General features: G+C 36.8%; 1 protein-coding gene across 2 annotated transcripts in view; it reads left to right on the plus strand.

The window, feature by feature from the left end:
• Positions 1 to 12,695, plus strand: part of EMCN (endomucin) — a 93,510-nt gene that overhangs the window by 43,841 nt on the left and 36,974 nt on the right. For both annotated transcript variants that reach the window (XR_003002022.1, XM_024736194.1), the window contains exon 4: positions 4,919 to 5,029. Coding sequence is in view for 1 of the 2 variants with exons in the window: in XM_024736194.1 (XP_024591962.1) it covers positions 4,919 to 5,029 (111 nt within the window). In the remaining variant the exon portion in view is untranslated. The remainder of the gene's footprint in view (positions 1 to 4,918; positions 5,030 to 12,695) is intronic.

The raw sequence follows: 12,695 nt of genomic DNA on the forward strand, positions 1-12,695 counted from the left end.
ACAAAATAGTCACAGAATTCTATAACTTTTTGCCTTTCTTTTCCCTTTTTGGTGCATGTTCTGGTTCTTTCCCTGCTTTTAGGCTATATTTTGGGTGAGATTGCCAGACTGCTATGAATGGTTATTTCTTTCAGGTTGCTCCTTTAAGTGGAAAACACATACACACATAAACACACACAACCAACTTGTTAGCATTGTGTTTTAAAAAGAGTAAATAAGTCCAAGTGAAAGGTGATATTCTTGAGCATAGTATAGAAACATTATTAGCACATGATTTTCACAATAACACAAGATCTTGTTATTTCTGCCTACTCTGTTGTTCATCTTACTTTCAGTGTGGTCAGATAATGTCTGATTTTAGGACCCTCATAATTAATGCAATTAGTTGTTGTCTAAAATTGTTTGTAATTAGCAGAAACGTTTCTCATAAAATCTTTTGCGAAAGTCCAAAATGTGAATATATCAGATAAATAGAAGTTGAACCTCCCAGTTTGAAGCAGTGTGGTGGTATGTGCAGGGTGGACTGCTAGCCATTTCTCTCTCTTACCACCAAGCCTGTGAGGCTTCCCTACTGAACCCTTAGGACTTTAGTAGTACAGTTAAAATTTACTGAAATAAGTCATTATTCTGTTTAGTTAAATTCTATTCATAGTAAAATAAGTAATGAATGTGTTCTACAACTGGAAAACAAACAAAGCAATTCTTTTGCACCCTCCATCTAAGCTGGGAATAACCTCATCTGTAATTGTTAATTACAGTTTTTCCAAAGGGGCAGCTCAAATGTTTGAGAAGCTTTTAATGTCCCCATAAGCACTGTTGCTGATTTTTCCTATGTAAGAATTTATGGGTAAATAGGATCAATTGATATGAGAAAATAAAGAAGAAGCTCCTACCAATATTTGCTCTGGCTCCAAGAAACACTGTTAAAATAGATTTTAAGGAAATAGAAAGTCAACATCTATTTGTTAGTGACGTCTCTAAGAAAGAACGAAGGGATTAAAAAACTACTACATTGCTCCGAGGGCACCAAATACCTCAACCCACTTGATTTGGGGGATATATAATGCAAAAAGCCACTCTAAGTACAGATATGTGTTTATTCATGACCTAGGATCAGTCCCAAGTTCCTATATGAGCTTACCTTGGTAAATTGGGTTAGAGAATTGATAAATCTGGAGACACCTAAACACCTTATTAGGCCAGGCCTAAACAGCAGGGAGCTCTCAGCAGTCTGCTGGGGCCTACTTTCCTGGGGTCATACTACACGGTACTTGATGGTTTTGCAAGAGGTAGGACATTGCTAAACACCCAATTCCAAGGGACCCTTAATGCCTACCTTAATCTACCCTCTAAATAATATGGAAAAGAAAAAGGAAATTTAAATCTATATAGAAATAAAACTTTCCCCTCTTCTTGTCTCCCACTGAAAGCTATAGTCCTACTTTACGTACATTCCGTCACCAGCACCATTTTGTGCTTCTCCAGAGCCTCTGGGGACACCGGGATAGTCTGGTTGCATGATCTGAGCTCCTCTTCCTCAGGAGTGAGTACTGGAGAGAACGACGTCTTACGTTCTCTTTGAATTGTTCAGGTATTTGGCCGACATTCCTTCACATCTTTTTCCCTTGGGTTTAGCATTTTAACTTATTTACATTCTGAGGTACTGCTTTTCACTCCAATGGAGGCGTTCAGAAGAATCTGAGCAAAACCTCAAGCAGCTTCTTTTCCATTCTTTGCCACTGCTTTGACACATCTTCCTAGGATCATTGGTATAAACATTTAGGCCCTTCACAGTCTTTCTATGGGCTCTTTAATATTACCTCAGAAGTCACTTAAATGAATCAGGATATTAAATAATTTTACCCCAGACTACCCTCATTGCTATGGGTACATAATTTCTATGAAGCACTAGCCCATAAAATGATGCCTGAAAATGGAGCTACTTGGGCAATTGTTTTAGAAAATACTACCCTCAGAGGGCTTTACAATGCACAATAACATCTGTAAAAATTCTCAGTAATCCTAACACAAAGACATTCATTTGATGTTTTTTCAGAAACTATGCAGCTCCAAATAATTTGACTATAAAAGTGTTTTTTAACATAAACAAAGTAACATACCAAAGTACTAGTATTCTATAGCATATGTTTTAGTAAATGTTGATTTCGTCAAAAAGTCACTTATCCCATATTCTATTTCTGAAGACAAAGTGACCACACAAGAAGCTTTTGTTACGCATATTGGACAAAACAATACTGTAAGTCAAATTATGTAATTTCAAAGGAATAAAGCTGCTTAATCCCCTTTGCTTCGCAATTTAACTCCATAAATCCTCCCTTTCAAGTCAGTCCGTTGTAAACACGCCTTAAATTCCTAATATAATTAAAGTTCACATTTGTTGCTTACTCCCAAAAATTTAACCTCCCAAAACATACAACATGAATCTCACATTGATAATACCAAGACAAATTATAAAACAGCCCATATTCCTCATTCTGCTTAGTTCTAGCCAATGGTTCTAATTAAGGGCTCTGGTTGGAGTCAAAGTCTCTTCTCTGCATTTACACTCTGGTATCGATGAGACTTTCTCAAGCATCTCTTGTGTTTCATTCTTTATTTCAAGTTCAATATGGTTTAAAAATTCCTCATATTTTGTCTTTCATACATTCCACCTTCTTCTAAGACTTAAAAGAACATAAATTTCAAAAACACAAGTCCTAAAGGTAAAGCCACTATTATCTTGATGCTGTGATTTAAATTAGTATTGCTCAAGCAAAATAATGTTTGTCAAATCTAATACATATATTATTACCTAGACTTAACAGTGTGAGTCACACCTGTAGACCACTGCTGATATATAGTGTTTTCTGGGGGAAAATGGCCAGACAGAAAAACGGAAAGAGAGCAAACCGTATAAGTTTAAAGAACAGCTTTGAGATTGGTTTCCTTTTGCTCTGAGGTGTCAATCACTTCTTGGCAGAAGTCCAGAATCTACTACCTGTGAACCTGAAGTGCAATTGGGAACATTTTCCCAAGGAGATGTTAATATAAGACTATGATTCTCATATTTTAATAAATGTAGGTTACTCATTTTCTTTTCTTCTGAGATTAGGATTTGAAATATTTAGCACACCAGTAAAGTTTGAAAGTTTATGCCTGTGGCAGCATCAGTCTCCACATTTTTCATTCTTTTCACTTTTCATTCAATACATCTTTCATTCTATTCTATTTTCATAGTCCACCAGGAATATTTCTAAATATCTGGATCACTTTCAAAACATTCCTGTCTCCTTCCATGGCCTAATTGACAACCTGTCCTGAATTGAGTGTGGGCTCTAATTCTATTCTCAATTGTGAAGTATATTCCACATTAATAATAAGCAATTCTCTAAATAAAATCTGGGGGGTTGTACCCCCAGCTACCCCGTTATTCTCCTTTTCTCTTTGTATTTTCGTAAACTGGCAGCTCCTCGCATCTTCCTTAGCTATACATTCTATTTTTTCCCATCACCGAGACTGTTGAGTCTGCTTTACACAAGGGAATTCTTTAGCCCATCAGGATAGCTTTTTCATGGTTTCCAATTTTAGCTCAGCAGAAGAATTCTTCTCTGAAGATTTCTGAAGAAGAACTCCTGTTCTGATGTTTTCAAAGCATATGTTCTTGGAGTTCCAGTGAGAAGCAAGATCTTTATCCCCACGTTCCTTCATCCTCAAGTGTTGAGTTTCTGTAACTTTCCCACTTCCATACTATTACAAAGATCAGTTTCTGCTTTCCTTACATAATAAGACATTTCTTTTCTTCCTCAAGTATTTCCCTCTCAATTTAATCAAGATTCCTCTGAAGTTGGTGACCATTTTCACTCATTCTTTCTCATATGCAGTGTCAATCCTGTAGCCTCTATTCAAATTTATTCACTTTCTTTAGCATATCAATTTCTAAAGGCTTTTTGCCTGAAGACATATTTACCCACTGTCTATGAGGTCTTCCTGCAAACTATAAACTTCTCCAGCATGAATCTCTCAAGTGCACTAAGAATTTGCATTGCACTATAGATGCTTATTGCCATAGAATGAAAGCTCATTGGCACTTCTGGAAGGCACCAGCAGTTCAGGCTTCCAGACCTCTTTGTGGTAGGAGTCTATTAAACTGTCTTCCCCCCATCTCCAGCCAACATCGTATCTAGCTAACACTAAGTGTGCACTAACCAGCATGCCTATCTTTTCTTTACTAACTCAATGTTCCCCATGCTAGACTTTGAAAAGACTGAAGGTCATCAATCATTTTGTTTTATAATATTTGTGCAAATATAGATTATTTAAAGTAATCTTATTCCAATGCTATTTTTGAAAACTCAGCTTATTTTTTCTTTGTTGCTGAATTTCCTTTTTGCTCCCCCAAAATGAACTAAATACAATTAAAAGTTTATTCTGTTTACTTCTTGTTATCTCTCTCCTCCCTGCTATTCCACCTACCTGAAAATTCTCTCCTAGACAGCATGGGAATCATACTACCACTTTCAGCTACTACCACTGCCTTACCACCCCCTTTCTAGGGTAGCTGCTACGTTTTACATCAGAAAGGTTTGGCTCTCTGTGACTGTGGGAAAATTATATAACTTTTCAGAATCATACGTAAAATTGTGATAATTACTACTTAATTCATAGAATTACTGTTATGATCAAGTGAAACAACCTATATCAGACATGTAGGAGAGTCTAATGTCCCTCCACTTTTAAAAATGTAGTTAAATGACTCACCAAAAGACAGACATCAAAACACTGGATTTCTGTATCTTGATCAGAGGACTTTAAGTAACTAATCTTCAAGTTGTAACTGGATGTTTATATTAATATTAATGATATGATCTAGTGATTGTTTGCACCCCTGATGGCTACTCATTCTTTTTTACATAATTAGGATCTACAGCCAAAGGTGTCACGAAGACTGAGTTCATCACTACAAGAACAACAGTGATAAATCTTCCACTTCCAAATGCTATTTCAACATTACAAAGTCCCCAATCCAAGAGTAAGTACAAGAATTTGTGCTGAAATGTTAAACTAGTATATTGGATAGAACTAAACTCAGAATGTTTTCCAGCCCACAGCTACCAAAGAACAATGCCTTACTTATATTCTCTCCTAGTCTCTACCAAATGGGACAACCATTTAGCGACATTGCTTTGTACAGTGATACTCTATCCCTCCATAGCCACAAATGAGTGGATGCCAAGGAGGATCAGTCCAAGCCTGAGCAATAACCCATGATATCACCTGGCACAAAAAGGTGAGCTTGGCCAAAAGATTAGACAACTTTGATGAAATGGAAAAATTCTTAGAAACAAATTGCTAAAACTGCCTCAAGAAGATAGGAAGACTGAAAAGACCTAAAGCAATTTAAGATTCTGCATTAGAAATTTAAAACGGGCCCATGGAGAAAACTCCAAGCAGGATGGCATCAAGTGTGGATTCTATCAAAATATTCACAAAAGAAGTAATACTAATTCTTCTCAAACTCTTTCATGATGTAGAGGAAACATCGCACAGATAATTATGTGAGACCAGTATTACCCTAACACCAAAGATAGAAAAGAATGAAAAGAAAACACAAATAAAGAAAGCTACAGACCAATATCCATCATGAACACAGATACAAATATCCTTAATAAAATATTACAAAAAAATCTGTAACATATGAAAAGTGATATAAAGAATGAACAAATGGAATTTATCCAGGAATGCAAGGTTGGTTTAACATATGAAAATCAAGTAATGTAATACACCATATTAGTAGACTCAGTAAATGCAGAAAAAGTATTTGACAAAATATAACACCCACTCATAATTAAAACTCAATTAAATATAAATAAAATGGAACTTCCTCCAACTGGTAAAGGATATCTATGAAAAATATACAGCAAACATCATACTTAACAGTGAAAGACTTAATACTTTATTCTTAAGATCTGGAACAAAACAAAGATTCCACTCTCCCCAATTCTATTCAAAATTATAACTAGAGGTTCTAGATAGTACAATAAGCTGATAGATAGATAGGTAGATAGATAAATAGATAGATAGAATCATTCATTCAGATTGGAAAGGAGGAAATAAATGTGTTTCTCTCAGTAGACTGCATCATTATCTATGTAGAAAACCCAAAGATTTCACAGTAAAGCTACTAGAACTAACAAAGAGTATTCTATACCAGAGGATACAAGATATGCACAAATAAATCATACTTCTTTATGTTAGCAATGGCAATCCAAAAATAATGAAATAATTCCATTCATAATAGCAACAGAAAGAATAAAGTATTTAAGAGTAAATTTAACAATAGAAATGCAAGATTTGTACACTGAACTATAAAACACTTGTGTGAGAAATTAAATATATAAATGGAAATTTCTGAGTTGGTGAACATGTGAAGATTTGAGGAGAATGGTACACTAGGAGAGGACATGGAAGCTCCACGTCCTTTCTCCATACCTTGTCCTGTGCATCTCTTCCATCTGGCTGTCCCTGAGTTATATCCTTTTATCATAAGCCAGTGATCTAATGAGGCAACGGAGTGAATTATCAAGAAAGATTTGTCCCCATCAGTAGGGCTAGTGAGTACCAGAATTAACACCTGGGCATATCTGATTCCTTGCCCTGTGTTCTCTTCTTTATTGCATGCTGCCACCTCCCTGAGTTTTTTGTCTTAAGGCAGATAGTCATATGAGTATAATTGAACTAAGTAAGACTAGTCAGTGATACCCTGGCACATCACCTGGAGGGGCTCTAGTGGGTGTCTGGGACCCTAAAAAGGACACATCATGGAGTTAGTTTCCAGGCAAGAGGAGCAAAAGAACTAAGGGACCCCCAAAGCCAAAGCAGAGCTGAGCCTATTCTGATCACATGCTCTGGACATTCACAATGTGGAGCCTGGTATCAGAGCACATCTGGGAGATGTGGCAGGTGTGAGCCAACAGGCCAGACACAGCAGAGCAGGGAGCGAAAGGCAATATATGCATTTTTAATGTAATGCACACACAATTTAAATAATACATTTATTTTAGTATTATGTGAAAAGACCACTTGTTAGTTTTAGTGATTCAGACAAGCCCACTAAGGATCAAAAATGAAAATTTTTCATTAGTACAATTACATCTGGTACTTGAGCAAAGAAATCAGACTTTAAAACATTACTGCCGGTGGGAAAGTGCTAGTGAGATGCAAAAATGACATCATTTTGATTCTGACTTTAGCCACATGAAGCCATTTCAAGGGTTCACAAGAAAGATGGAATCACGGGGGAAAGAAAAGTAGAAAGAATATGAGTGTGTTGCTTCTGTATGTTTAAAAAATTTTAAAAGCCAATGATGAATGTTTTGAACATTTGCTTCCTTAGGTTTTATACTGTAATAATCTACCACCAGTTTTCATAACAAATATATTTGTTTCTAAGTATATAACCATCAACAAAGACAGAAATAGCAAAAGTTAAATGCAAACAGAAACACTTTACCTAACCATATATAAAACTGTTAAAAAAGCGCACAAAAAGAATCCAAGTACTTTAAACAACGTAGTCTTAACTGCATACCCTCCTCAGTAGAACAGATAAAAAGGGGGAGAGAAAAGGAAAACACTGCAGAGAAATCCTGAAATTCACTTGATGAGTTCGTTTTACTGAAATGAATATAGTGAATCTAAATACTTGGTACTACAAGATTGAAAAAACATATAGATGTGTTCTCAATGTGAAAAGGGGAGATACAAATACAGAATGGGGGAAGGAAAAAAACACTGCATTATCATATCGAAACCAAAGGCATCAGCATAACCTCACGATTAAAATTCAAATACGTATTTAACATTGCAAAGAATAAATAAATAAATAGACAAACATTACATGTTTATGGATTGGAAGACTTGATATTTTAAGATGGCGGTTGCTTCCAAGTTGATCAATAATTGATAAAATAGTCAGTGCAATCCCTATTAGAATACCAGCAGGTTTTTTGCATAGAAATTGATAAACCAATCCTAAAATATATATGGAAATGAAAAGGACCTTGAATAGTCAAAACACTTTTGAAAAAGAACAACAAGATTGGAAGACTCGGACACAGCCAATTTCAAAACTTACTCTAAAGCTATAGTAATCAAAACAGGCTGTGGTTAATATGTTAAGAATAGAATGATTCATAATAGTCAAACACTGAAAATAATCCAAATGTCCATTAACTGGCGAAATAGAATATCTCATTTGATTTTCCATTTGGAATTCATCTGTAATATTCCAAAACATGGGATATCTGTATAATAGAATACTATTCAGCAATTGAAAGGAACAAAATACTGATACATTCTGTAATAGCATGAATCTGAAAAACATCACACAGTGAAAGAAGTCTTTCTCAAAATACAACGTATATGATTCCGTTTCTGTGAAATATCCAGAAAGGATATTTTTATAGGGACAGAAAGCAGATAAGTGGCTGCCTACACCTGGAGATGGGCCTGGGGATTGACTGCAGAAAGACCCAAGGAAGTTTTTTGTGTTGAAGAAAAGGTTCTAAAATTGTAGTATAGTGATGGCCACACAACCCTATACATTTACTAAATATTATTGGGTTGTGTACTTAAAATGAGTGCATTAAGTGGTGAGTTTCCAAATAAAGATTTGTTTAAAAACAAAAAGAAAGAGAATGTTGATCTAGGCCAATAAATTCCCTTCTGGGTAATCTGAACTAGAAAACCCAAAGAAACCAAAAAGTCAGAGGAACTGTAGTGGCAAGGTTTTAGTAGAGTGAGTCTGAGACAGCCACGGTGATTGGTGTGTATGCCTGCGGCATAAGGAAGCAGGTACTATGAGTAAGCAGAGTTGGTAGAAGAAGAATGGAGAGAGACTATGTGCGGAAATAGAGAGACCCCGCGAGCAAGATGAAGTTGTTCAGGCGAGACAGAGAGAGTAGCAGTTCTGAGAGGTCCCCTGATTCCTGACAGTTTTCCAGTTCCAGTCCACATGTATCTTCACAACAAGGACTTTCCTTACTCTGGCCTCTGTGACTGGAAGTAATCAGTACTTTTAGTCAAACTATCCTGAGTAGAAAAGCTAGCAATCTTCTGTAAGAGCCTTATCAGATCCCGTTCATTATAAATACAGGATGTACTGTTGGCATACCCATAGTCCTTAAGACAAAGCAGCTACAGGTGACTCACAGTCTCCAAGTCTCTTCTTGGGAGACCTCTAGGGTAGAATGACACAGCAAGTGGGGACTGTGGACGCCCAAGGCCCACTGTTGTCTAGAAACACATCAAGAACCTCCATTTCCCCGCTTTTTTATTGTAATCATCTTAGGCACGACATAAAAAAGGTTATCTAGAAAAAGTTGAATTTCACACCATAATTGTAAACTAATCATTTAATTAGTCACCACATAAAGGAACTTAAAGAAGAGGGTAATTTTTCCTTCATAAGAAGAACATTTTTTTGTGGTAGTGTTTTGGGCTCTGATGAGTAGAACCTATTTTGTAGGCAATATATGTCTGAAAAGTACCTTTGGCAAACCAAAACCTCATCCATCTCATAATATGACTGCACCCAAGACAAACATGAATAAAAGTGAATACGCATCTGCAAAATGGGTAGCAGTTGAGGATTAAACTCAAATAATTTGTACTTTGCCCTGACACCCACCCAGGCAGTGCCTGATGTGGAAAATGTCATTCAAGAACCATGGTTTATTAAAATTAGCACTTAGAAGTCTGTGGTCAATCCCATGGGTCACTTGAGGTTCCTAATTCTGCCTTGATTCATGCAATAAAATGCCCTCTGCATCTCAGTTCTGGAGACTCCTGTATTTATTTAGCTTCTAAACACAGTCTGAAGTGGCTTTCTTCCAAGTAGTTTAAAAAATACACCCACAAAATCATTTCTTGAAAAATGAAACACCCTGGAAAGCAAGGTAATGAAGGAAGGGTACTTACTGCTTTCCTTTGCATTTGCCATTTGATTAACCAGGTCTATGTTAAGTCCTTTAGAAATTTTATTATAAAACTCATTCTTTGGGCAGCCATCCTCCCTAGATCGCTCTCATTCCTCAAGGTGCTTCCTGCTAAGCATGGACTCCACTTGATATAATGAGTTTGCACACATTTCCATCGGTGCCTGATGAGACCAGGAGTCTGCCCAGATTCCTGGTTAGCAGGGCAATGCTCCCTTTCCATCTCCACCCCTCACACACACAAGCATTCAAAATTAGTGGAACCAAGACAGAGAAACAGAAGGAGAACAAAACAATCTATAGGCAGGGGAAGGTTGAACACCTCTTAAACATATGGGCAATGGGTCCTCGCAGAGTGACTCTCAGATAAAGGCACTGTGGGTACATTATCTCAAATGCAGGCTTGTTTTAGAGTAGAGCTATTGAGGTCTGTTGCTTTACCCCCTAGAAAGGTGGAATGTAGATCAAAAAAGCATGTTCTCCAAACATTTCTAATCGTTTCCCATTCTCTTAAAGTTGTGTGCATTTCTCCTGTTTTATTCTTTTATTCTGCCTGTAGAAGACAAATTTCTAGAATACTAGGATTTTTAAGATAGAAATCCTCATTAATTCAGTGATCTGACTTTATAAAGAAACGTGGGCCCTTTGGATTAATTAGTAACTTAATTTATTCACTAAAAATCTTTTGGAGAGCATCGGTGACCTGACATGCCCCCTAGCTTCTGGAAATTGCCAGTAATTCTCTGCATTCCTTGGCTTAGAGATACATCACTCTAATCTCTGCCTCTGTCTTCACATTGTCTTTTTCCCTGTGTGTCTACATACGGCCTTCCCTTCTGTGTCTCCTCTTCTGTCTGTGTCTTCTTTTTTTATAGAGACAATTTCTTGGGATTTGGGGCCCACCCCAATCTGGAATGATTTCATCTCAAGATCCATAATTACACTGGCAAAGATCCTCTTTCTAATAAGGCTGTATTCACCAGTTCTAGGTACACATATCTTTCCAAGGAAGTCAGGGGGAGGGGGATGGCACCATTTAACCCACCCCAGACCATGTCCTGAATTTACCCTTGTTACGCCTAGATTTCAACATCCATGCATTTGTCACTGTCCATTGGTAGGGCTACCTCACGGGGCACTGAGGAGTGATTCAAAGAAATGTCAATCACAGGAGTCCCCATCCTCCAGTATCTAAACTGTGGGAAAATTGGACGTAAAACTCTGTTGTAAAATTACAAATCTTCTCTTTCTGAGTTCCCTGTTTCTGCCAGTGGCTTAAAAATGTGGCATCCTCTCTGACTCTTTTCATTTCCTTTGCATACCTGATGGTTTCTGAAGAGAGAATAGAGAAGTAAAAGGAAGATGGAGGGGAGAAAGCAAAATAGATGCTTTTCTTGCTGGAAACTTAGTCATTCAGATATCTATAACCAGATTTGAAAGCAGGTATAGTTCATACTGTAAGAGATTGACAGGGAAGGAGAGACCATTGCTCTTTCTCCCTTTAGTGGATTTTATCTTAGCTGAAGAGAGAATGTGGAATAAGGTTATAGGTAGAACACAAATTGAGATGGGCAAATGCCAGGACATAACTCTACTAAGGCAAGTGCGTGGATAAAAATACTTCTCAGGTTTTTGCCACTTAGAGCTTCTGCTACCACAGCATATACAATATTACAGACTGGAAATCTGAAGGGAAAAATCTGACTTTTGTTAAGTAAAAACGAGTAACATTTATAAGTAATCAGTAGGTTATTTAGTCAGAGTTAATAACATTTATATGTAACAAATAGTTTATCGTATAGGTTTCCTTTTTGCATAATTTATCCTAGTTTAGTATGGAGTTTGTTTAACACAAAAATCATATATAATTGTAGTAATCAAGTAGCCACTTCAGATATACTACTTGTTGAACATGAGGATGGCCTCTGCCCAAGCCTGTGCTTTTCAAGGCACCACAACCTTCTTAAAATTAAAAAAAAAGGGGGATCTACAATCATGCCAAGAGGAAGTTAGCTTATTGGTTACAAACAATGATTCTGAAATCAGATAGCTTAGGTTCAAATAATAGCACAACCATTTATTTGGACTGGGGCCTTTGGTAAGCTCCTTAACTTCTCAGTTTCCTCATCTGTAAAGCAGTTGTAATAAGACTACACCCTTACAGGATTCATGTGAAGATTAAAAGAGGTAAAAATATATAAAGCTTAAAACAGTGTCTGGAAAGTAAATAACACATTTTAGCTATTCTTTTATTAATGATAGTCCTTATAAAAGCCAGGCAAAGTTGGTATTTATGATACCAGTTTCACAAATAAGGAAACAGGTTCAGAAAGACTAAGTGACTTGGCCAAGGTTAAATTAAAAGATGAAATTCAGACCCTGTTTTTCTCGCCTCAAATCCCATAAAAGTCACTATACCACACTTGTTCTCATTACAACTGTTTTACGTAAGGTATCTGAAGGAATTAGACAACAACTAGCTTTTAATTGGGTGCATCATATGCTTGACGAGTAGGAGTTCAATCAATATGAGAGACTGACGGACTGACAGGCTGGTTGAATATAAACCTGTGATTCTCACCAGGGTGGTTCTCTTGCTGTTACCAGATTTATTCCTGACTGTAGTATTTGTTCATGCTGCCCTCCTCATCTGTATGGTCCTTCTTTCAACCCCTTGTCCTTCCTCCACTTACTTATTCA

This window comes from Neophocaena asiaeorientalis, unplaced genomic scaffold (genome assembly GCF_003031525.2).
Source record: "Neophocaena asiaeorientalis asiaeorientalis breed wild unplaced genomic scaffold, Neophocaena_asiaeorientalis_V1.1 scaffold7, whole genome shotgun sequence".
Classification (NCBI taxonomy): Eukaryota; Metazoa; Chordata; class Mammalia; order Artiodactyla; family Phocoenidae; genus Neophocaena; species Neophocaena asiaeorientalis.